The following is a 26,229-nucleotide window of genomic DNA, read 5'->3' as shown; positions in this document are numbered from 1 at the left end:
CTTTCAGCTTGTCTGCACTAGAGATCACTAAATTACAACAAATAGTGAGCAACCCTTGTGTGAACAGCATCTAGTTGCCCAGCCTGGTGGAGTTTACAACAGTTTAGAACACAAAATAAGCAGCAGTGACCCCAGTCCTGCCTGCAGTGGCAGAACTGTGTCCCTACTTCAGCTTAGTGTGATACAGTTCAGTAATAAATAACATCCTTAATTACGCTGCTGAATGAGCCATAGTGAAAACTGCATGAAAACAGACAGCACCTTCTATTTTGAACTGTTGCTTTGATTGCACCTCACCTGAAGTCATATATAAGTCTCATCAATATCATAATCTTCTCCACAGAAACCAATTATGTTGTCACAAACTGAGACAATAACCTCAAGCGAAGAATAAACAGCAGGAGCAGATGAGTGCCAAAGAACCAGATTTTATTCTCATGCAAATATCCTTAAGTAGTAAAACCAAGCTGGGGGAGGACAACTACAACCCCTGTGCTGTACTCACTCACTCCTGAGCATCTCCTGTACCAACAGATTGCAGCTGCTGCTGCCAGCCCTGAACAGGATCTGTGTTTTCCTATTACACACTGGAGTTTATGATGCTCAATAATGAAGTGAAATAAAGTTTTTTTATGTGGCACAAACACACTTTTGATTTAAGCTTCCCTTGAAACTTTTTATGCATCTTTACAGAGTATTATATTTAGCTGGTATTAGAAAAAATATTTACACAGGAACAATTAGATCTCAAGTTGGTTGATATGCAAGTCCTTGAAAAAAGAAGTGATTTGAGCTGCTGCTGCTTTTTGCAGGCCAGCACATACAGTTTTGGAAAGGAAACCCACGGAGATGTTTATGAATCACAATTATTGACCTGTATCAGAATAAGAGAGTTACCTAGTAGCTTTCTAAGGTTCATTGTTTCGGTGTAAGTGTCCATTCACATGAAATACGATCTTAACTGTTGGGCCTGGGCAAATTTCATGACACTTTTCTCAAGAGTTTTAACCAATATTTCAGTTGTATTCTCAACACTAGCAGTGACAGTCTGACAGCCTAAATACCCACAATCTCACTACTTCCCATCTACTTCATCTGAACTATGACATAAGAGTTGTCATCAGATGCACTGAGTATCTGTCACAATCTTTTCAATAGAGTCTGATTGATCAACTTTAAATCAAATAAAGTAAAGCAGGATGAAATAATATTGACTGCTCCCTCCATGCAATGCTACTGCTCATAGTTCCCTAAGCAGCGTCCAGCACTGTTCCAGGAGAACCCAAGGCAGCAAGGGCTGTACAAACCCTGCTGGAGGACACAGCCTGGGCCCCTGCAGCAGAGGAGCAGCAGCCGAACAAGAGCCCAGCAAACCCTGCTGACAGGAACTCCTCACTCATAACCCTTAAAACCCAAACAACCCTCCCCAAACCCCAACAGCCTGGCATCTTAAAAAAGTAATAAGTAAGACTGCAGAATGGTGAAACATGGACTTCATCTATCACACAAGACAGACTCTTCTCTGCAGGAAGAGCCATGACATGACTGGGACTATCCCCTAGGAAATGGGGGAAATCCTGCCATGCTTCCTTCTTCCACAGAGCCTAATGGCACAAAGCATTTCCACAGCACAGTTTGTGTCTCCAAGAGCCATGTTCTGTCAGCAAATGCAAAAGCTAGAGAAGGAGGTTCCTAAGAAGATAAGCAGTGAGTGCCATGCTGTGGAGGAACATGCAAATAGATGTGAAAGAGTGGATTAACCGGAATAGGAAACCTGCTTTCCTGCAAGAGGCTCAGTGTGCTCTGACACACAGCACAGCACGCTGGGAGAGTCAGCTGTGTCCAACGTGTGGGCAGCAGCTTGAAAATCCAGAGACCAAACCCAAACACATGCTGAGCAAAGGAAAAGCTCAAGTACAGTTTGCTTGTGGGGGCTCATTGCTCATTGTTCTCACCTACAAACCTGACTTGGATCTGTGGGGTAACATCCAGGACTAACAACTAAACCACACCAGGCTAAGACTCACAGCTTTTACTGGAATGTACCCATATATTTTGTTGTATTTATTATTTTCAAAAAGGAGAGCATTGCTGTCCCTCTTCTATCTGGTCCATTGGTGCCTGCAGAAAGTCCAGAAGTTGAAACAAGCCCTCATTTATATTCTCAGCACACTTTCATTTCAATGTGCTGTGGAACTAAGAGGAAGCCATCTTCTTGGGGACAGAACATACAATTCCATTTTGTTCTGAAAAGTGCACACAGGATTAATGTCCAGAATTGCACGGCCTGTACTTGCAATGACAAACGCCTTTCCCACTGCTCTGCCAATGTGCTTGGTCCAGAAACAAAACTATTCACTTTCAGATACGTACTCAAAGCTTGGATTGCTTTGATGTCGAGGTGGTGGAGAGCAAAAGGATGTTGGAAGTCTTAAACCAGGTTCAAACCTTAGCTTCTGTTGGCCAGCTCAGCCATAAACGTAGGTCAGGCTCCTGGGGATAAAATCTGAGATCTGTCAACTCATTTCACACAGACTATCTAAGGAAAAGGTCTTAAGACTACAGTAGTTTTCATCAGCACTTATACTGTCATGAAATAAAGAGAAAGCTTCTGTCTTGAAAAATGGTAGTCAAGGCATAGTTGGGAAAAATTCATATTACTGAATATTCGTGTCTGTGGTAGAAGAATGACAATGGGGAGGAATACATAAATCTTCTTGTATCATACCTGGAGCACAACAGTTGGAAAACAGAAATGTCTGTTCATTTTTTTCCCCAATCCATTTAGATTTCTAGTCAGAGTCAAAATGGCTCTAATTTACCTGTTTGATGTATTAATCACATAAAGGCATTGGTCAGATTTCAAAGCAAGTGGCTGAGAGTTGATAAGAAGTGAAAATATTAAGTCAAAGATGGAAGATTAAGAAGGTGCTCATTCAAGTCCTTGCTATTTATAATTACTCCCTGAAGGGACACAATATTTCAAGTACAGCCTCTTGAGGTGAGAAATAATCTGTCAAGTCACCAGGCAAAGGTGTTAGAAAAATACTGAGGCAATAGGCAGTGGAGCTCCTTTGTAGAGTCACGGAGTGGAGTGGGCTGGAAGGGACCTTCAAGACCATCTTGTCCCAGCCCCCCATGGCAGATTCAGCTGGATCCACATCCACCAGACCCTGGAACTGCTCAGGTCTGCACCGAGTTACTGCACAAATGAATCTGTCTGCAGGACTGATGTGTGTAAGAGACTGAAACAGCACTCAGAAAAATAAACAGGTCGGGCAAGGAGCTGCTGCCTTGCTGGGCAGTGCTGCTCTGGGAAAGCAGAGCCTTGACAGGAACTCCCAGCAGCTTCAGCAGCTTCCCCTCCTTGGCACTGTACCTCGAGAAACCTTTGGTTCTGGTGCATCAGGTTTTTTTCCTGCCTCTACGTGTACTTAGCAGGGGAAGGCCTTAGTTCCATATGTGTACAGCTACTGTGGAATTCCCTTTAAAAAATATCCCCTAAACATCAACTATGGGGTTTTGTGTCTTAATAGATTTGTCAGGAGCCAGAACTGGGGTATTTTTCTTGAATGTATTTCATCTCTCTCCTACCACATGGCATCTACTATTCTACAGTGTAAAAGAACACAAATTATTCAAAATTATTTAAATCACTGATTCCAATCACAATTTAAATCAGTAAAGAGAAAAACAAATTTAAATTGATTTAAATCCTCCTTTTCTTTTGTACTTGTGCTATTTTCTGGGAGAAAAGTAATTATTAGCATCTGATAACTATGAAGAAATGCCTGATTTGCAGTAGATTATGAACTTTATAATCAGGACTTTTTATCAACAAAAAGGATTCACAATACACACATATTTGTATATGCAAATCTCCTTGTAGACTACTGGCATTTAAAACTGTTGTTGACACCAAACAGAGTTCAGGCTCTGCTGTGTGGGATCATTTCAAACACCTTTAAGCTGGTGCCTGGCAAGAATGAAATGTGACAGTTTAAATCTCCTCTTTGCTCCTGCACCACTTGGAATGACTGATGGAAAACTTATTTGAATTTCAACCAGAAAAATACACCATACAACAACTTACCCAGAATCTCAACCAGTAAATACATCACACAACAATTTACACAGGATTGTTTTGCTGTCTTATCAGCCTTTATCTTTTTTATCCTTTCCAAGCTTTTGCTAACACCAGATATTCTCGATTTTTACTTTAATTCTTAAGTGCTTGTTTTTAATTATCAGTATGTGCTTTCTAATACATTTGTATTCCCACAGGAAGTTCCCTGAGCAGATCTCCATGGAACTGGCCTGTCCTAGGGAATCTGGCAGAGTTTTCCCACTGCTGCTGCATGGAATGTTGCTTTCCTGGTGGTAGCCCCGGGCAGGCTCCTGAAGCTGATGCTGGTTTGATGTTGTGCCATTTCTACGTGCTCAGATCTGTTTCAGACACCACTCTGGTTAAAACACTAATTGCTGTAACGAGTCCCTCACTGCTCCTGCTGCTCTGGGTGGAGCTGGCCCAACGATAGCTATGGCAGGAATTCTTAGTAAGCAAGCAAGTAAAAACTGGAAGCACTTATTCAAAGGTTTTCAGGAATGTTCTTTGTCCACCTCACACCTCTCCCCCTCAGCTGAAAGAATTCCTGATATAAAACAATGCTCAACACTTCTGGAAAATCACACTGGTTTCAAGTTGATCAAAACACTCCATTTTATGCTCTACCCCCTAATTTTTGCATATAATTGAATTTATTGTGTCCACTGATTCTTAGTCCATTTCCTTACTATGTCTTAGCTTTGATCCAATGCATAATGTCACACAAAATTGAATCCATAAATAAAGGAGCTCTGTTATTAAAAACTGGTAGATTTTCTTCTCTTCTCAGCACTTTTAAGGTGAAACACCAAAAAGAGGGAAAATGTTTCCTTGCTGGAAATGGTGGCAGACATATGCAAGTACATAGGGACATCTGTGGGGTCCAGATCTGGAGATGGTGGCTAATCCTGCTGAATTTTATTATTTAAAATACAGGTTCATTCTAAAAATCTACCACCCTTTTCATCACAGCTGTCCACTGTTCTTGTGTGCTCTTTGCTTCAGACTGTGAACAATGATCTGAAATCTAACTTCCAGCCTAAATCTATTTCTGGGATGTTTATATTCACTTCTTCCCATGCCAACATTGTCCATCAGCTTCAAAAACTCTTTTCCTGCCCTGATTATTATGTTCCCTGAAGTCCACACACAACAATCATCTCCCCCTACAACTCTGCTGGGCCATGCTGAACCAGGCATGTCCTGCCAGCCTCTGCTCTCCAATATCACATCTTGAATATACGTGGTTGTGGAGTCCCCCATTCATCCTCACCTCAAAACTACCACGAATGGAACTAGAATAGAGTAAAAAACAAAATGCTCAAATGTATGGTTTTTATACCAGAAAAGACTGAACTGACTTGTGATTTTCAGCTTGGAAATAGAGGAAAAAATACTGAAACACAGTAATGGGGCAAAAAAAATCCCTGACAGTAGAGAGATGAACACAGACCTCATTCAAATTTCTCAGAATGCATGATACAGAGGGCATGAAGTGTATTTATTATATTAAAGGACAGATCTGAAACAACATAAGGAAGCACTTATCTACACAGAGCTTTATTAAACTGCAGGGGACACTGGCACAGGATGCTGAGGAGATCAAAAAGATCAACAGGTTCCACAAATTATTAGGTAAATTCACAGAGAGAAAAAAATTCTACTAGGGAAACTAAGCAGAAAATATGAAGATATCATCTTCCATCTTAACAGGCAGATAAGCAAAGGGAATCTCTGTATTCCTGCTTTGTTCCCATGACTCCTTTAGCAGTGGTGACAGCAGCAGCAGGAACAGGACAGTGCCACAAGGACCTGGGCTGGTGGAACATGACTTTCCTCAGCCCCACGAATCAGCCTTTTGCTCTGCCTCTCACAGATTAGTTCATATGAGCGAATCCTTCTTTTTCAGATCTATGGATGTGTAGGATTCTCCAAAAAGATTTCTAGTAAAAATAATGGGGCACAAACTGAACTGCTGTAGGACAGAACTCACTAATGACAAATCAAATGCTGCCATCCCAGAAGGGCCCTTTCAATGTGATGCCCACCCTTGACCACCCCAATCCAATAAAAAACAACCTGAGAGATGCCTTCCTTTTTTTTTTCAATAATTACTTTTTCTTCCTGGTTCTCATGTCCTGATACAGAGCTATGAACATTATTAGCACTGCCAATTGCAGGGAAACTGGTGTTTAAAAAAAACAATAATCCAATCAAAGTTTCAGTTTGTGGCCTTTACTAATTAATAGTACTCTGTTAAATAGGAATATTACCATTTCCTTATTAGACTTCTCAGCTATCTTCTTTTTAAATCAACAGGTAAAAATTACATGGAGAAAGAATATGAACAGGCATCAGAGAAACAGCCACATATTGCAGCACTGTTAACCAGCTCCTGAAAATTACAGCTCCATCTCCTGCTCACAGCCAGTCCTAAATATATTTGGACACTCACTCTCATTGCAAATGCAGTGGCTTTAGTTTTGTGCCAGGTAAGAGAGATGAGAATCCAGCTCCCAGTCTGCATTTCTAACTCTTCACAGAACAGGAGAGTCCAAACATATTTTAGTTCTTTATAGCTGCTCTTCATAGACAACTAAAGATCTTTATCACATAAAAACAGAAGGCACTGCCACAGAGTGTAATTGCATGCTGCTGGAGTTGACTGTTTTCTCCCAGAAATAGGAAATGGTTTGAAAAACGTGGTTTCTGCTTAAGCCATATTCTGAGTTCCCTAAATAAAATACTATCCCTAATTCCTGTGCAGATAAATGGGAACTCTGGCACTGCAGGGCTGAGTAACTCATGGGAATGGGTTTGGAGCCTGGGCTTGGCAGGCACCAGCTTCCTGCTCCACTGACCAGCTGTGAGTTGCCACAGTGGAAAATCAGGTTTAGGCTCTGTTCACACCACCCAAAAGTTCCTGTCCCAGGAATGGGGTGGAAGTTGGTAGGGATGATTCCTTGCTCTTCTTTAGCTGCTGAAGAACCCAGCATTTGAAAGCAGTGTGCCCTATGGAGCTTTTCCCAGCACAGCAGGATTTGGACAAAGGGTCGATTTGATGATCCTGGAGGTTTTTGTAACTTTAATGATCCATGACTGCAACCCCCCAGATAACTCTGAGCCCTGCACCAAGGGAGGAGAGGCCAGTGCTGCACAGCCCCCAGCACAGGAACAGGATGGGGGCTGCACATCCTCGGCTGCATCCGCACCAGCAGCACTGGCAATGTCCTGCCTGGAGGGGCATGGACTGTCAGCCAGCAGGACAAGCAGCTGTCACAGATCCACCAGCCCCACATTCCTGATTCCTTCAACAGGCCTCAATTAGGATTCCTGTACATGTCCTAAGACCACTGGCACTGGACTGTTGTCTCTTACTGTACAGCTAAAAGAAAAATACAGGTTCTTGCTTCTACTGAAATAGAGTTTTCAAAGGGGGAAAAAAGATGCTTAAAGGAGAGTAATTATTGTGCTAAATAATTATCAATAAATTATAAGAAGTACAAGCAACTCAAAATAGCTCCATAAAGATGAGTAAATATAATCTGAAGAGGTGTCTATGAATCACACTCCATCTCTCTTATTACCACAAAACAATAATGGTTCCTACATTTTACTACAGAACTTTTCACTGAAGATGCAAGAGATCTTTATAACCATTAATTTCACCTCCCATCTGGGAAGCCCCATCTCCACCAGGAAGAGCTCAGGGAGCAGGAATGTGCCATTCACCTCACACAACACAAGGTGCTGCAGCAGAGCTGGGAACAGGAGCAGACCCCGGCCTCCCATTTTGTGCATTAACCACAAGATCATCAAATGTCACCCAGTTATTCCAACAACTCACTAACCCATTGCTGATCATTGCTTCTGTTTCTCTTGCCAGAGAAGCTCTCTGTCTGTCAGGGAGCTGCAGTGTGACTGGCAGCCCCAAGTGCTTTGGGAAAGGTAGAGCAGGGCCAGGACACACGGACGGGTCTGCCTGTACTTGGTGAAATGTCCTGCCCACGACAGCTCCTCCTCTCTGGAGTGGGATCTGAGGTGAATGAACACAATTCTTCCTTAAACCCCAGCATGTCAGAGGCTTAAAGAGCCATTCTGCAGCTCTGTGCACGCTGCTCACGTCACACAACACGTGAAAGAAACTGACTTGGGTTTAAAGGGAAACATTATTTGGTGCTTCAAAAATCATCCAGGTTACCAAAGGCACATTCCTTCAAAACAAGTCAATGGAACCAAGCTCAGCCTTCCCCAACTTGGGTTACTTACACAGACACTCCCTGTCCCTATTCCCTGACTTTAATCAGGGTTCTCTCCCTCTGCTCTTTGCTTTTCCCACTCCATCCCTTTTCAGTCCTTGCTTCTCTCCTAATCCTGCTCTCTTGCCATTTCTAGTCTCTTCCCCTCCTTTCTTTACAGTAATTTCCATTTTCTTTGAAATGTTTTGGCATTTAATGCTGGCTTTATTCTTCCTTCTCCATCTGCTGCTCTTGTCTTTCTAAATCTCTTCTGGAGCCTTCTCTCGGGAGAAAGCAAGAGAGATGTAACTCTGTTCCATGTACTGCTTCATCTTTCTGGATTTCAGTTCCCTTCTTTTCTTTCATGCCTTGGAATCAGACAATCCTGCTGTCCCTGGAAGCTGATACCAACTAAAATGTCTCCTTGCAGCCCCACAGTAGCAGTACTGTGCTGTGCTGGATCTCCTGCTCCCTCTGAACACGAGGATCTCAGGAGAGCACTGGGAATTAGCTGCCCTTTCTCCCATAAAAACTACAAGACTGCAGAAAGCAAAATTACTGGTAGATTTTACTCCCCTGCCTTGTGCTCAACATTTGTGGGATCTTCTGGCCATGGAGACTTGCTCCACCAGCTACAATCCATTTTCCAAGGGAGTTTCCCCCTCCCTAAGGGTTTTTCTTCTCTGTAAAATCTTCTATTTCATTATCAGGGCTTACAGGGAACAAAGCAGAAATAACCAAGCTTAACTACTGAAACTGCTTTTAGACAAATCTCCCCTATATTGTCTTTCCCATAGATTTTCATTTGGAACTCAAAGGCTCAGCTCTAAGATGCCTCTTCCCAGCCTGTTCCCTTGGCCTCTGTTCCCAGGAAGGGAAAGAGCTGCAACATGGAAGATGACAAGGACATTTGCCAATTAGAAGCACCACAACAAATTTCTCTTGGGAAATGTGCAGCCCTATCTGCAAGTGTACCTTTGAACTAAAACATAAGACATAACAGAAACTGATCACAGATTAAGCAAGGCAAATATTAAGAGAACAGTGAAAGTATTTTTTCTCCTATCAATTTTTGTTTATTTCCAAACTTCAACCTAAAGTCTGACTATCTGTGAAAGCTTTCCTTGTATTTGTTATTAACTGGTATGTTTGATATTGTCATACCAGTGGGAATGATGCCTCCTGAATGTTTTTGCTTTCAGAAAGGCAGAAGGAAAATAAACACCTGAAAAAAAAATCCCTTGCAGCCAGCAAGATGGATTTTGCAAAAAAGGGTAAGATTTAAATCACAAAAATTACAAATCCTTTACAGTTGCAGTTACATTGCCAATATACAGAAATAAAATAGAAGAAATGAAGCATTTATCAAGGTTCCAAAATAAAGTGAACAAGAACATTAACAAATGCCAAAGCTTATAAAAGCCTCAAAGCACTCAGATCCTCCCTTCTCTCACAAGCTCAAAAGGGAGTCAGTTGTTCCTCAGTTTTATCTTACATGCTTCCCACACCACCTTTTCTCTGGTCACAGAGATTTTGCTTTATCCAATGCCTAGAATGTACTTGACCATGGCATGAGCAGCAGCCATAAACAGAGGAGTGCAGAATCCCACACCTGCTTCTCAAGGTTTTCCACTGCTGTTTCTAAACCAATGTTTTAAACACAGATCATATTCCCATGGATTTATTACAAGCTAAAAGGAAAATATGTATTTAACAAGACCCAATTCCTCTGAAATATGCTGAGCTGAAACCCAAAAAGGGACCAAGAGGGAACATGATGTGCTCATCCTGCCCCACTCTCCTCTGGCAGCTCCATGTTCATGGTCTCCTACCTCCCACCTGCAAACAGCAAATTCTCATGGCTACACGTGCCACACCAAGTTCACCAGCACAAGAAGTGAGAAGTGAGTGAATTATCTTCCCTGGTAATTATCTGAAAGGTATCTACAGGGATAACGACAGATTTTCAGATCGAAGCCTGATTTAAGCTGACCGACCCCTTCAGCATTTCTAAAGAAATAATGGATTATAAAAGTAATTCAGTGAAAAATGAAAGTAAAAATAGAAGCGATGAGACATCTTCTAAATAAGCAAAGCTGCTTTTACAGTATGCTGAATAACTGCAGTGTGGTAAACACACCACTGTTATAAATAACAACCAGCCTTTTGACATTGTTCTTTCGGTAATTATTTCAAATTCTCTATCAGCCCTAACGAAGCAAACCTCCTGGTTCTCCTGCAAAGTGAAAAGAATTACTCCCATGTATAGGAGGAAAAATTAGGATATAAGGACAGAAAACAATGCTTCAAAACTACAGTGGCACATGTACAGAGCACTCAGGAAGTCCCATAGTGTAAGAGAAAAACCATCTTCTCATTCAGATGGGAGTGTTCCCTAAGTGACTGATTTGTAGCATTTACACATCATTTAATTTTACACAAAATGCATCAAAATTTTTAGATTTAACCATAATTAGTAAACGATCAAGACATATCAGAGTTTTATACTGGTAAGTAAGGCTCAAATTCTTTTTAAATGGAAACTCTGATTTCTCCCTGCTAAGGCACTTTCTTGTTTTGCTTCAAGTCTTAATCATAAAACCATTAAAAGAAACATTTCGTGTTAAAAATGCCAGCAGCTGCCAACAGATAATACACAGCACTTAGTCAGATTATAGATAAACACCAGGCCAGGCACAACAATGGTTAGTAAGGAATTGTGTCTCATTACCTTTGTGGTCTTCTTGGGCCAGCTGACCACAGGGACACCCGAAATGGCAAGATTTTGGTCATCGTCAGCATGCTCCTTTAGTATGTTCTGTTGTAAATGAAAAGGCTTTTATTAACCAGAGAAACATTTCTCCAACTCAGGAGTGCAGAGCAGAGGACAAGATCTCTGCAAGTTACTTTTGCTTCCAAACCTCCAATTCCCACTGAAACTCTAGCACCTCTCATTAACATCCAAATGTGAAACTTCTTGCAAAACAGGCGGCAAAATCAGCCATCAATCACCTCAAATGTTACAGAATTCTTTATTATTGGTGTGTCCAAGACCGGTGTCTTACCACTGTCACCTCTCTCCCTCAAATCCAGGTCATTAAATCCCAGCTGACCCCACCTCTGACCCTTCTCTCCTAATCAAGGCTACAGAAGGCCTGAGAAGCAGTGAGGCTCTGCCCCTGTTATTTCAGCCATCACAGGCATCAGGTGTGCAGTCTGGAGCAATCCTCAGGTGCCTGATCATTCAGGTGAGCCAAGAATAAAAATGTGCTCTGGAGCTTTTCATCTTTTTGCACGGGGCAATCCAAGAGCACCATCACTCCCACTGCCCTTCCTTCCCCCATGATGGGCAGGACAGAGCTGCTGAATCCAGCTCCTCTATGTGACCAGCTGAGGCATTCAGGTTCCTGAGAGATCACCAGGAAAGGATCTGAATGGACAACATTAAGGGAAAAAGATTGGTCTCCCCTCCCTTCCACCCCCACCAAACCCTTTTCTTTGATGCACTGTTCTAGAGATTTCGTGAGTGGGTTGCACAGGCTGACACAGCTTCCACCACTGTGAATCACTCCCATGACCAGTAACCCAACACAGAGCTGGTAAAACACTCCATGTGCAGCTGGGAGCAGTTCACGCTCCCCTCCCGTGACTCCCTACATGCTCACTAATTTAGCTACAAAACTCTTAATTTTGGACTTCAGGTGGCTGAAAAGGAAGAAATGAAAACAAAAAAATAGGAGTCAGAAGGAGGATTCTGCTGTGCTGCTGAAAACTGAAGGTCAAATCAGCACCAACAGGTTAAAGACCAAAAATAAAGAAGCTCCAGTAGAACAAATGAGAACTGCAGGTTGGAAATTACTTCAACAGAATATTTAGGAGATGACCCCAGACAATGAAGTTCAGCAGTGCTGTTCCCAAGTATATGAAAAAAGCTTAATTAGCCAACAACAGGCAGCAGGCTCTGTCAGTCCCCAGTGCAGCACTCTAGTAATTAGTAATTTCACACACTATACAAAAAGAGCTTAAAATACAGTAATTGTTTTAATAGGGAGTGCACTTGGAATTCATCTGTAATCATCCAACTAAAGCCCAGAGTGTGATGGCATGTTCCAGTCCCCAGGAGCCTGGGTTTGGATCAGTGTCCCTGGGGCTGACTCTCTCCCCAGAGCTCAGACAACCTGTGCCACTCAGCCCAATTGCCCAGGCTGTGCTTCCATGGGAGCTGTGCTACAGCAGACAGAGCTGCCCCAGCACAGAGCTGCTCCTGCACAGCAGTCCCCAGCAAGGTTGGTGATGCTGGTCAGGCTGGAAGCAGCACCAGGGACCAAAATAAGCAATGCCACAACAAGCCCAGTTTCATCAGCCTGGTGCCGTGGCTGCACTCAGGGGTTTGCAAAGCTGAGGGGTAAAACCCAGCTTGCCCCAACCTGGCTGTGATGCAGAGTTTGTATTGTACCTGCTCTGCCAGTGCAACACCCAACAACTTTTAATCATTGGCAAATTAACTCTGGCCAAGCTGAGGTGAAGTGAGAACCTCTTTTCTCATGTCCTTTTCATTTGGAGAGAGATATCTGCATTAACTGAGCTGTGACCACTTTCTGCAAGTTCAATCCTAAAACTGAGTGCTCTTTTGTATTCTTATTGCAAAGCCAAAATTCTCCAGAACAAGGAGGCAGCTTGAGAGCCATAAACAAAGGACAAATTAATCCCTTTTCACTTTGCTACTCTTAGGTTTGAAAGCCTGTAAGACAGAAAATCTTAACATTTCCACTAACAACTGTCAGAGACTCGGAGTTCAATGGAAAGCACAGTATATTCCAAGAACCTGGCAAGGTAATGAAGGTTTCTTGTTATCATATGTATCAGGTAAAAATATTATCCAAGGAGAAATGCAAAATGATGGCAGCTTCTCATGTGAGGCAGCTGAAAACAAGGAATGTCTGCACAGAGCCCAGCACAGAGCCCAGCACAGAGCCCAGCACAGAGCACAGCACAGCCACACTTGGGCTCACTGCAGTCAAGTGTCAGCTCATAACAGGCTGGGGGAGGCAGGGTTTTGTTCACCTGCTTTAAAACAAGAAAAAAGAAGATAAAGAAAAGCCATAGGGCTCCAGTTAGAGGAACAACGTGATGCTCTTCCAGCACAAGGTGGCTCAATTCATTACACTTGAGGACTGTGGTGACAACAGCAGGTATGAAGGGAAGAAGCTGATTAACTGTATAAGAATTCAGCTTAGCCATTAATTTCAAAAGCACAGCAAGGAATGACTCCCCTGAAATGCATTCAGTAGAGGGAGGTTTTTTTCTGTCATCAGAATGGGAAGGGGGTAAGATTTCTTGGCAAGAAAAAGTAAGAACATATTTCAGTAGATATCATCTGTCTTGCACAAGAATCTTCTCCTGCTGCCAAGGAGTTGCAGATATTTGACAACCTCTGTTCTTCAAACCGAGTTTCTTCTGCTCTAATGGACTTCCACAGGCCCTTCTGAAGAACAGCAGTGTTTTTGCTCTGAAGTGGGCAAGGTCTGTGGCATTAGTAAGAGGCAGATCTCACAATCCTGTTCCCCAACAGCAGCAGAGGAATTGCCATCCTCTGGTACCACACAGAAATGTTTTGTGCAGAAATCAGAAGCTGCACACAGATGAGAATCCCTGGCAGTGGTTTCATGTGTGCCACAATCCAAGGCCTGCTCAGCTTTACCTGTCCTGTGACGTGGAGTGCAAACTACACCAAGGAGGACAATGGTGATACATCACAGTGACCTCTTCCTCATGCACAAGCCCACCCCAGCCCTGCTGCAACCACCAGGGATGGAATTCCCTGTTTGGGCTGAGGGAAGAACTGCCCTGCTCTGCCTGTTCCTCTCTGCAAACAAGCCTCCCCTGTGCTGCTGCACTCCATCGATCACGGTGATAAATGGGTGCTCAATCTGCAGAGGCAGCACTTGGCACTTCTGGATTGCTGTGTCCCCACCAGACAGGCACACTTAGTTTGGAGCTCAGATGATGTGTAAGGAATTTACACAGGCTTAGTTTAGTTTTCAGTCTCCCTTCTGGTAAGGAAAATAAATTACTTTACTTCAGAAAGTCTCACCTGCTTGACATTAAATAGCTGTAAATAGCTGTGCTTGTGTTTACCACTAAGAGCAGTAATCCAGTCACCCATCCTTCACTGTGCTCCTGCTCAGCTGGGAAAGCATGGATTCTTTGTGAGTTACCCCGATTCCTTCTGTGAAACTTCACATCACTGAATAAAATGGTTTCCTTTCTCCAGTTTAACTATCCATATCCTGTTTTCTGAAAACATTAATTATCTTCCTGAAGCACAAAGACAGACTTGAATGTCATACAAAAAAGTTCCTGAGTGTATTTCATTAAGAAATAAAAGTGCTAGAATAAACACTGATTTATTTGCTTCAGGAAGAAACTTGTTTAAGACTTTCCCAGCAGAGCAAGAGCTTTCAGACTTTGTCAGAGCATGTTCTTGCTATGCATTTGTTAAAAATAACTCTCAAATGGGTGCACTAAAAGGGTACTTCTAATAGGAAGCATTATTAATACATCACATGCCTGAAAGTTGGGTTGCCCATGAAATAAACCTTGTTAATACAGCCAAGCACAGTCACAGCACGGGTCATTAGCACAGCTCCTACAGGATTCCTGCCTCCATTCAGCCACACAGCTGAGTGCTGCTCTGGGTATTCATCAGGGTGAGCTAAAGGGGCCAGGCTCTGCTCACTCCACTGCTGATGCTATCAGCAAACCCCACCTTATTATCTGTACAGGTTGGAAAAGTAGTAGCAAAGTAAGAGAGGACATGATTCAGTGGTCAAGGAGATAAATACCATTCTGGAAAATGGACTGTATTTCTTCCTCTACCATTATGTTTTTATCTGGTGCAGGGCAAATCTTTCAAGTTAAGTTTCCACAGGGTGTCATGAGTTGTGTGCTCCTGCTCTTCCTCATGCCTTGGGATCTGGTGCTAAAGATCAGAAGTCCTGCTCTGCAAAAATGTTAAGCCACGACTGTTTCAATAGAATTAAAATCGTCTTTTGCACATATCATCGTTAAATACAGTAACTGTCCTGTGGCATGTAAAGCCAGTACCCAAAATTATTTTTATCTGAATCTCCACCAGTTCCCTGTGATGACAACAGCTCATCCACTATGTGTGGAGCAGAGGGTGGGGATCCCTGGGAACCCCAAGGGAACATTGATTCACCCTGTCCAGCTGAGGGGCTGAACACGAGAATCTGATGGAACAGCAAGGGTGGAACTGCTGCATCCTCACACCAAGGAACCCTGGATCCTGCCAGGACCATTGTGCTGGAGCATGCTCAGAGGACTCAAATCTGTCACTTGGCAACTCCTCCCTCAGCACGCCCCATCCTTTGAAGGTAAAAGCTCTAAACACACTCACACACTTGGGTTTGATTTTTTTTTTTTTGAAGTGAATAAACTGAATAAAACAAACCTCATGCTCTGAGGAGATGGGATGCTTTGGCTCCACTGCATCCCTCCCAGGAAGGAGGGATGGCTGCTGCACCCAGGCTCCCAGAATGGGTCACACCTTGTCGCTGGCTGCCTGTGACAATCTGCTGATGAGCAAAGAGAAGGCCTTGCTGGGAATCCTGGACTCTCCCCTGGCCTGGGAGGCAATGTACTCAACTGCCCCTGACTGCCCCCATTCCTTCAGAGCCCCTGGGAAGGGGATTGTGCAACCACAGGGAGCTATGGAGGAAGCTGACTGCAATTTAATTAATTTACTCTGCCATACTGACTTCCACTCTCTGAAGACTGGCTTATATGTGGGTCAATACTGTAAAAAGATGGGTGAGAAAGTTCTTTAGCAGTTCTTTAGACACTGTTCAAGATGATGTTTGAGTTTACGTGGTTTTAAAAAGTCTCACTCTGGCTAATCAGTCCCAGACTGGCCAAACATCCAGAGGTGATTCCAGGGGAAACAATCCTGCAGCATGTCTGATGTTTAGATGTGGTCATGGGCTCTTTCACCAGCAGGGAACCATCAGTATCCAGATGTTGGGCTACATCCTGATGGTTACAGCATGTGCTGGCAAGGACAGAAAGTTTAGGAGCCACAACCAGTTATCACAGGAGATGGAACATCAAGCTGTACACCATAACTGGCAGGTGCTCACTCAATACCAGTTACAGCACAGTATCACCAAAAAGGTGATACTGGCCTTTTTTAACAGTCCATTTGTAGTTCTCCATCTCTGTAGTCAGTGAATCCAGTGCTCTGGAGAGGAATAGGAAAACAGATACTCCCACACAGAGCTTTAAGCCAGATTCACATATGGTACCTTGCTGTGTTCTGGGGAGATGTCTCACAGCACTCTGGAGTCTGGCATCCAGAGAGGGAGAGGATCCCACTCAGAACATCTGCACCAGCCATTAGATGCTGCACCCCTTTCTGGATTGTTAAGTGAAAATTACCCTGGGCATCAAGCTTGAGAAGTAACATGACCATTCTTTCTGCTTCACCACAAATTCAACTTCTGGTCTTCATTTTGACTTCTGATTAAAAGATGACTGATCCCAGAGCAAGCTGGTGAATCCACATCTGCAGCTTTGAGCAGGTGTGTCCACTTTCATGTACAAAGTGCCTGATTTTGCAAGAAGAGAATTCCTGAGCTCTTGTGGTTTACCAGAACGAGAGCAGTGCATCACACTTCCAAGCTCCAAGATCAGGGAATATGGTTCCACTGCACACTGCACATGTTCAGCCTTCTCCAATGGCTTTGAAGCCTTTCTAAGCAGCTGTTACACCACTTGCACTAAAATAGTACAGGCTCCCTCCCCATTTACCACATAAACACGTATTTCCCCCTCAGATTGTGCCTTACAGAGCTCTTGTGTGTGTATAGAAAATATGTAACTGAAGATCCAGACTGTTCACAGACTGAAAATTCACAGAGAAGTTGTGGCACTAGTGAGTACTCACTCCTCACACCAACTCCTAAACCAACACATGTACCAGTGGAGAATAATTATCAACCTATAGAGGGCAATGGAGGAAAGGAAAATGAAAAAGGTGAAAGAAAAAAAAAAGCAGCTGGAAGTGTTAGACAATCTATCTTCTGAGCTGCAATCAAGTATTTACATTTTGTATGTGTCAGCTAATGAGATGTACACCAGGGAGACACGAGACCAAAAAGGGCTGATTAAAACTGTAAATATAAACAGACTTTTTGAGGTATAATATTTACATGTGGAACATAACAAGTGCTGAATTATGACAGGATATAAACTTCTGGCCACTACTGTGACAGTCAGAAAGGACTGTGTCACTTAAACCTGGCTGCAAACAGGAGCCAGAGACAGCTTTGGTTCAAGGAATCATTTCCCTGTCAGCTAGAGCAGCCTGACATGAGCTGGTCACCACACACCTCTGCCACCTCTCTGCAGCTGAACTCTGCCTTCTGCAAAAGAGTTTGTGTGAGCAGAGTTTGTGTGGATCACCCAGTTATCACACCCACCTTCATGTCCTCCAGGAGAGCCTGAGGGTCCTCAATGCCTTCTGGAACACACTTCTTGTTCTCTGGGAGGGATTCAAGCTTTTCCACCAGGGCTTTTAAACCCTTCAGTTCAAATTCTGTGAGGTGAGTCCATTTGGTTGAAACTTCTGTGGCTGGAGACCCCGTGGGTGTTTTGGGATAGTCCGTGGGGGTCGTTGATTTGATGCTGTCGTCTGACTCATTAGACAAAGTCCTTTTCAGGTACCTCATTACTGTGGCCTTTTGTTTCCTCCCTGCAGCCTCCTTCCCTTCTGAGTGTGTGCTGTTGGGTGAGGAGGAGCCATCCACCAAGGATTTGGAGTTCTTATCCAAGCTGTCATCCTTCTCCTCCTGGAGATGGGCATCACAAGATTCTTCATCCATGTCTAACCACGAATCTGATGAGTAGCTGTCTGTGCTGCGTTTTCTTTTTGCATCTGAAAGTTACAAAAAGAATGCTGAATTTTTAGCCAGTGTAACCTCACAGCTGAAGCACTTCTGTACCACTGGGGCCAGGTGCTGCCTATTTCAAAGGGCACTGGAGAATGGTTTAGTGAGTATGTGACAGGAATGGGCTTTATTCAGCTGATTTTTAATTTTTTTTTCTTTGAGGGGGGCGCTTGTTTGTCTGTTTTAATGCTGGTTTTCATTAACATCTACTCAGTTCAAATGACTGGGAAACATTTAGGGAAAAATTATGCTTTCTTCAAAGCTTCAGTCCTCTATGCCTTCAATTAGGAGGAGGCAGAGCTCTTAAGTCACACACAATTAATTTTCCCACAAATCCGAAAAAGACCAGATTCGGCAGCTTTACAGCTTTAAGAGGAGAGTTAGCACAGAAGGAGGAGGGGGAGCCGATGGCAGAAGGCACGTTAAAATGCTGTACATCATCCTTCTTCCAGGAACCCTGCACAGCACAAAATCAACTCCTCACTACTTTTCCTCTCCGCAAGCAACAAGCTGTTGATAAAACAAGAACCCCCAGTTGTTAGTGCATGAATACTCATCACAGGATTTCAACTGGGCTTATTTTACGACAACAAGACAAAACACACTGAGAAACACAGCGACTGTCACAGCTACATGCTACTGGTTTTCTTAATGCTGTTCCCAACATATTTTAGGTACTTCTCAGGAAAATTTAAAGGCAAATTTCTGAGTCTAAAGATCTATTAATCTTAATTTCCTCCTAAGAGCCCCAGTTGTTACCCAACTCCGTGCAATCAAGCAGTGAAAGCAGTGTAGGAAACCAGTGGCCATGGTTCCCTCAAACACACATCTTTTCTTATTTATTAGACGCAATTTCCCTGACTAAGTGAACAACATTGAATGCAGGCTAGCAACAGCAGGAATTTCTGTGGAAAATACAGTTAACACTGGCAACACCCAGTTAAATCAATTTATTACTGGCTGAAATGGGTTTGAGATCAAGCTGCAAACAAAAACACACTGCAAAGGAAACAGAAGTCACACAGAAAAAGTGAGAGAACAATTAATGAAAAGTTCCTTTCACAGCTTCCATGCTTTGCAGTAGCTTTGGATTAGGACAATGTGAACCATGCTTAAGGAAGGATTAAATGGACATTAATGAGAAAGCTCAGCATCCGGCTGTTGAACAGAGAGGTTCAAATGCTGGAGCCCAGTTCCAAGCTGGAGAATTCCTGCTGGTCACAGAGACACTCCTTGTCTGTGCTCAGTCTGCACCACCTTGTCACAAGCACACTGGTCAGAGGTGCCACAGGCAGTGTCATTGTCACTGCTCAGCCTGCCTGGCTGCTCAGCCCTGCAGCTCCCAGTGAAAGCCCTGCAGGGCCAGCTCAGCTCTGTGTGTTACTGTCCCACAGACACCATTTGGTCACCTCACACTCCCCAGGGCAAGAGTGCTGCTGCTACAGGGTCTGCAAAAACCCAGCATCTCCATCCTCTCTACTCCTTCAGACAGGCTTGCATTTTTCCTCAAAACCAAAATGGCCACAAAATGACTCCTGAAGGGCAAGTTTAAGCTGAAATGCCTGTGAAAAGATGGCAGCCACAGAAAACAGCAGCTATCAGCAAGGCAGGGTGCAGCTAAATTCAGCTCCATCCACAGGGCAGGGTAACTTCCTCCCTGCAAGCCTCCAAAAAAGCCTCACAGATTATTTTGCGTGCTGAGGTGGTGGCATCAGCACTCCAAAGCAGCTCCTCCTCTCTGCTCTGTGCTAATACACCCCCATGCTTCCCTTAGAAAAATAAACAGGATTAGAAAATATCTTAACTAGAACATTTAAAACCCACTCAGTTATCCAACTTTTATTTCACACTGTTTTTCCTTTGTCCACAGTAGCAAGCACACGTACCCACCTCAAAGGCTACATAATCAGCTTATGTCATTCTCCCATTTTACAACTGAGGAAACAGATGCTTGGGAGAAAGCACGATTTGCTCATTGTCACACATCAAATCTAGGGAAAAACCAGGAGTCAGAATCCAGGCTGCTGGATCCAGGGCTGGAGCCCCCTCCCCTGAGCCACACAGCCCTGGTGAGCTGTTTTACAACTGACTCAAGCACAAAGCTCAGCCTCAATGGGAGAAAATGCCAGAGCTCTGGCATCAAACAGGAGAGGGTGGAAGCAGATCCACATCCCTACGCTGCCAGGACAGTGTCATCAACAGAAAGTGGTGTAAATCTGCACAAAGAAATTTGTGTTTCTGTCCTCCTATGCTGTGGCTGTGCTGAACAGGAACTAATGGCTGTAACTGGGGCAAAGCACAAGTGTAAATAAGGCCTAAAGAAACGAGGGAGATCACGTTATGGAGGTGTGAATAATTTACTCCAAGTAACGTTCTGGTGCGAGGGGAAAAAGCTTCCACTTTTTGTCTCTTGCTCTAATCTATGGAAACAAAAGGCAGGAGAGGAGTGGAGCACTAGAACATACTGGGGCCTGCTCCCAGGAGGAGGCAGCACACAGAGGGGGTGGCAGTTCTGTGCTGCCAGCTGCCACCTGTCCCTGCCACCAGCACCAAGCAGCCACACCTGGGCAGGGACAGCAAAACCAACTCCCATCTAAGCCAAACAAACCACCCCAGCAGTGCCCTGCTCTCTGCATGCCTGGCAGGCACTCCATGCCTGGCCTAACTCTCCCCTGGGCACAGGGCTTGCTGCTAGCCTGGAGTGTCCCAGGCTATTCTGGAGCACCAGGGGATTACAGCGCAGGATTAAGAGCAGGCTGCTCTCCAAACACAACAACTGTCTGCTGCTGCTGCTAATCTAAAAAAAAAAAGCACCAAGGGAATCAATAATGGAAGGGTAACTTCAAGGTGAGGGAGATTCAATTTTGTGTTTTCAAGTGTTTTGTTGTAATGCAGCATGCCATGATTTTTATTTATTCATTTCAATGAAAACATTGTCTGACAGAGTTACTGTGCTGTGAGCTGAGGCCCTACATAAGCATAATCTGAATTTACTTTGTTGAGAAGTGCATTTTAAGCACTGTATTACCAGGGCTCCACTGACTTGGAGGTTTCTGGTTTATTAAATCTCTCTGTGGGGAACAGCACCTGCTCAGCTCAGCTGTTTCTTCTCCTGAGTCAGTGCCCCAGTGAGCCCCAGGTCTGAACCCCAGTTTCAGAGGGGATATCCAGTCTGGGCTCCCACAGAGCTTAGTGCAATAATACCTTCACCCCCCTCATCTCAAAGCAAATAAAACCAGCTCATCCAGACCAGTCTGTGATCTAGCTCAATGAAGAGGTGGAGCAGCACACACTTGACCACAGGACAGAGCATTAGAAACCTTTTCTATAGCAGTTCACTTCCCTGTGGCTCTGGGCAGACACTTAACTTTTCTCAGTTATCCACTTGTACAAGAATAATTATACAGTTTCCTTCCTTGCTGAAAATCAACTTGCTGTATTACAGAACTTAAAAGAAAGGGATGGGGGTCAGGCATAATCATGAAACCTTTCTGAACTATTTAGAACAGTCCAGTGTGTACCTTGCCATTCCCAGCTCCAAACCCTGCCACTGTGACTTGGGAGCAGCAGTTGCTAACAGTCTGCTAAAGACAGCAATGACATTTTCATTAGCAGAAAAACCCTGAGCATACTGGAAATGCATCCCATTGCTCCACTGCATGGAGCCCCCCATACAGGAGCCACTCAATATACTCAGGTACCTGTCTATCACAAGCAAATCTATTCTATCCCCTGAGGAAGAGGGGAAAAAAAGAGACATGGCTCCTTCACTGTGCCAGAGGGCATCTTTTCTATATCCATCAGGCTTAACATACAGTTAGAGCCATCCTGTTAAAATTTTAGCAATGGGAATCTTCAAAGCTGCAGGCTACAGAGAAAGCACGTCTCTGATAGCCCAGGATCTTCTCCCAATTACTCTTTGTCAGCTCACTCTCAACATCCATATCTCACTGAAGGTCAACTGTGGTTGAAAACATCCAGTACAGACTCATTCATGATAAGAGTAAAAATAATGAAGACATATCCACCCTGAAAAACAGCACACATTCAAATCTAGTAGGAAACCCAAATAGGCTCCTTTCTGATTTCAGCTGGCAGGACAAATGTCCCATTTGAGAGAGACAAGCAAAAGAAAAGAGAAAAAGGGATTGTGTGCTTTTAGAGCAGGCTGTGATCGCTGTCATGTCGTCATCCCCCTGAGTGCTTGCCCTCCTGGGAGAGATCTGAGACAGAACAGCCTCACACACTGCCTGGAGACACAGCCTGGAAATCCATCCTGGCCTGAGCAATGGGGGAGGAAGGCACGGCCATCATCCTCCACCTCATTTCGAGCTGCACTCACGGTTTTATGTAGGGAGTGGAAGACTCCAGGTTTCAGCCCTGCCTCCACAGAGGTGGGGCTTTTTCCTGTCTGAAGTTTTGTGAGTGGAGAGATTTAGAAAACACAAATACAAAGAACTATACAAATACAAATTGCTACAGCAGCATACAAGTATCAGGACAGAGGTATCACAACACAATCACACAAACACACTTTCATGAACAGACTATGTCTTGAAAGTCACTCTGAATTTAACAACCTTCATGTCAAAGTGAATAAATACTATGTTATAAAAACATAGTATACGTTATAAAATGTTATAAAAACATGTTATAAAAACACAGTATGAAATGTCTGAAGATATCTTTAAAATCCAACTGCTGATTAACTCAATTTTCTGTGTTCCCCAACAATGTTCATTATCAAGACAGTAATTTTTTTTCTTTACACAGGAGAACAGAATCCCCACAAATTTTATGAGAACTACTCCCCTGTGAATCCCAGAGACTGTGGGCAGTGTCCTGCGCTATCTCTAGTCAAAGTCCTCCTCTACTGATAATCACTTTTTTAACTTCAAAGATCACTACAATCATTGTACCAGAAGCTTTGTAAGGAAAGAAAGCAGCACAACTGGAGGGTGAAAAATAGAATGCCACAGCTCTAGTACCCAAAAGGAAAGGCAGAAAACAGACATTTAGAACAAATTTAGAACAAATTTCCAGTCAAGGAAATTGTTTTTTAAAAGTAGGAGAAACATTTCGAATATTCAAGAGAAATTTCTGAAAATGAATACAAGGATATGAAGATTTTTTTCTTAAACCAAGAAAGACAGCAAACAATTAAATCTACTGAGGGGTTTGAGGAGAAGTTAAGTACTTTGCTTCATTACTCTTTAAGGAGAATAATGGGAAATTCTTTGTCAAGGGATACTCCCTCATGGGAAATCAAGAAATTGCTTGCAGATAGAGAAGTCCCTAAGGAAGAGACAATTTAAGGACTTTTTCAGCTCTGAAGAAAAGCTTAAAAACAAAGAGGTAGGGCTTGGAACACTGATGTCTTTAGGATATCCCATCCCTCAGCAAGTGAACAATATCAAGATACAGGTTCCACAGAACAAACCAGTTTTAACTCAAAGATTACAGTCATAGAGATTCAAGTCAAGACACACAGATCAGTCAAAAGAAAAGCAAAGCAAGTATTTGAAACTGTATTATTCACACAGAACAAAGCAATGCAGCTTTGTAAAGATAAATAATGTACCTTTACTCCTTTGAATTTGGTAAATGCCAAAGTGAAAGATCCAGCAGTATAGCAGACCTGGTCTTTTGAACCACAACCCCCACTAAAATAATTATTTTAAGGTTAAGTTTCTGCCAAGAAATAAAAACAAAACCCCAAGTTTCTGACAAAACAAAAGCATATGTCTCTCTCTGCCAGCAACTGAAGCCAGCACAGGTCACAGGACTTTGAGGAAGTCACCACCAAACCCTTTTCCAAGCAGCCAGGCTCCTTTTCCTGAAGCCTTTGGAGCTGGCACTCCTTGGTCATGCACAACAATCCTGTTCCCTGTAGACAGGGGACATCTATAGCTCCCAGTGAGTTATGTATGACTGGAATATCTCCCAGCTAACTGGACTGAGGCACATTTCGTGGGGATCACCAAACTATTATCAGTAATTATGGAGCTGGGCTGGAATTCACACTGGTGATTTGGCTGGAAAAGGTCCCATCTCAATATCCAGAACCATCCACTCTCCACAGCTAATTTGTTCTGAAATTACACGTGGCTGATCTGGCACCTCTGCCCTGCCTGCAGGACCAGCCTCTTTCCGTGCCAGTGCTTTAGACAACAGGAGATTGCTCCTTATTTTCCAAAGAATGCAGTTATCACTTTTGTCACTGCTTTCTGAAGAGCTGATCCAAAGGGATAATTCATCCTTTCCACCTCTAGGATGATCTTATGAGAAAAATTCCTCTGGACACAGAATTTCTGCTTAACTAACCTTTCTGACCAGGATCTCAGAGCTAAAATGTGAAGCACCCAAATGCCCAGTGACCCAGGAATTCCCCCTGGCCTATCCACACAGATTATTAGCTCCCTTAAATTATTCTTGGTCACTAAAACTCACTGGAGAGTGACACCTGCCTGTAACTTCTTCAATCCCTTCTACTAAGAACTGTGTTCAGAGGTGAACATTTCCCTTCTCTGTCCAGAGCGTGGGGCAGTGCCAGCCATGCCAGGCTCACTCCAAGTGGCACCTCAGGGAGCAGGAGGCACAGAAATATTTTACTCCTCCTCCACACTTAACACTTATCAGTTAAGATTTATCTGGTGCTTGTGCTATTTTCAGTTATTCTGTGCTTAAAAGCAGAGGGAAGATGGCCCACCACCACCTTCCATCAAAAGGAGGAAAAAGAGGCCAGCTCAGCACAGCAACAATTGGACTGGCACACATTGATGCAAAGCTCACACCAGTGCCAAGGAAATGCCTCAGGCACATCTGTCTGTCTGTCCTCTGGCCCATTTTCAGCTCTTGTTGTAAAGGTTTCTTTGACCTCCCTGAACCTGGGAGCTCAGAGATGGAGATTTGTGTAGGTGTTTTCTTGGGTTTGCTTTTCTGCACAACTAGAACCCAGTCACCAGAGAATTACAGGAGAATTTAAGGAAAAGAGAAGAGAAAGAAGGCAGGTTTAGTGACCACAACATGTTCTGTACAGGAGCTGCCCTACAAAAGGACAGAACATCCACCCCACCAGAGCACAACTGCAATTCACACATTTCTGCTACCGAGGTGCTGTGCTGAACATGGCAGTAAATCCTCAACTGTTTGGCAGATCATCCCAACACAAACATTACTGAAACCAACGAACAAACACATCCAAAAATTATTTTCTGGGATCCACTTGCTAAGGGAATGTTCAATACACACAATTCAAAGCAGGTTGGTACTTCATGGACACACTTAAGAGTAAAATATCTTCCCCACCCCAAAATAAACAGTTCATTAGAATTTCTCCAGCTGAGTTTCTAATGTGCTTTGCAGAACCCAGAGCAGCAGCTGTGAATGTGCCCTCCAAGGCTTCACTCACCAATGACCATTGATTCTCTCTGGTACTCCTTGCTCAGGTGGCAGCGCTGGGTCACACAGGACACGTATCTCTCCAGAACATACCAGCACATCTCATAGTAGAAAGGATAGCGGAATTTGGCGTGCACCTGCAAGCAAACCAACACTGTCAGCCCGGGGGAAGGCAGGGAAGTTTGCAGCACAAGGGCCAGTCATCATTGCCATGGTGTTATCAAGAGCACAGACAGTGTGAGGAGGGGGAGGGGAGAGGGTGGGAGCAGGAGCTGAATGCCTCCAGCATACGGAATGAGGAGCAGCCTGCCTGCCACGACAGCATCATTTCTTGGTTCACTAATTTGTATCCTCTTGGGGTGCTGGGAGAGGAGAGGGTTTGTGTTCTTGTGAAATCATGAAACTGATGGATGGCCCCTACAGAATTATTTACCTGCTGTATAAACATAGGGTGGTCACATACAGATGTTAGTCACTAAAACTTAAAATAAAGGAGTGGGTTTTCATCTCCTGAGCA

General features: G+C 43.6%; 1 protein-coding gene across 8 annotated transcripts in view; it reads right to left on the bottom strand.

The window, feature by feature from the left end:
• KDM2B (lysine demethylase 2B) overlaps positions 1–26,229 on the bottom strand; it is a 103,923-nt gene that overhangs the window by 27,260 nt on the left and 50,434 nt on the right. For all 8 annotated transcript variants that reach the window (XM_063173068.1, XM_063173065.1, XM_063173066.1 and 5 more), the window contains 3 exons: positions 25,723–25,849; positions 17,844–18,298; positions 11,075–11,161 (listed from right to left, as the gene is read on the bottom strand). In XM_063173068.1, the coding sequence (XP_063029138.1) occupies positions 11,075–11,161; positions 17,844–18,298; positions 25,723–25,849 (669 nt within the window). The remainder of the gene's footprint in view (positions 1–11,074; positions 11,162–17,843; positions 18,299–25,722; positions 25,850–26,229) is intronic.

The sequence above is a fragment of the Melospiza melodia genome, chromosome 20 (genome assembly GCF_035770615.1).
Source record: "Melospiza melodia melodia isolate bMelMel2 chromosome 20, bMelMel2.pri, whole genome shotgun sequence".
In the NCBI taxonomy this organism is placed as follows: Eukaryota; Metazoa; Chordata; class Aves; order Passeriformes; family Passerellidae; genus Melospiza; species Melospiza melodia.
This window is presented reverse-complemented; position numbering and strand designations above follow the sequence as displayed.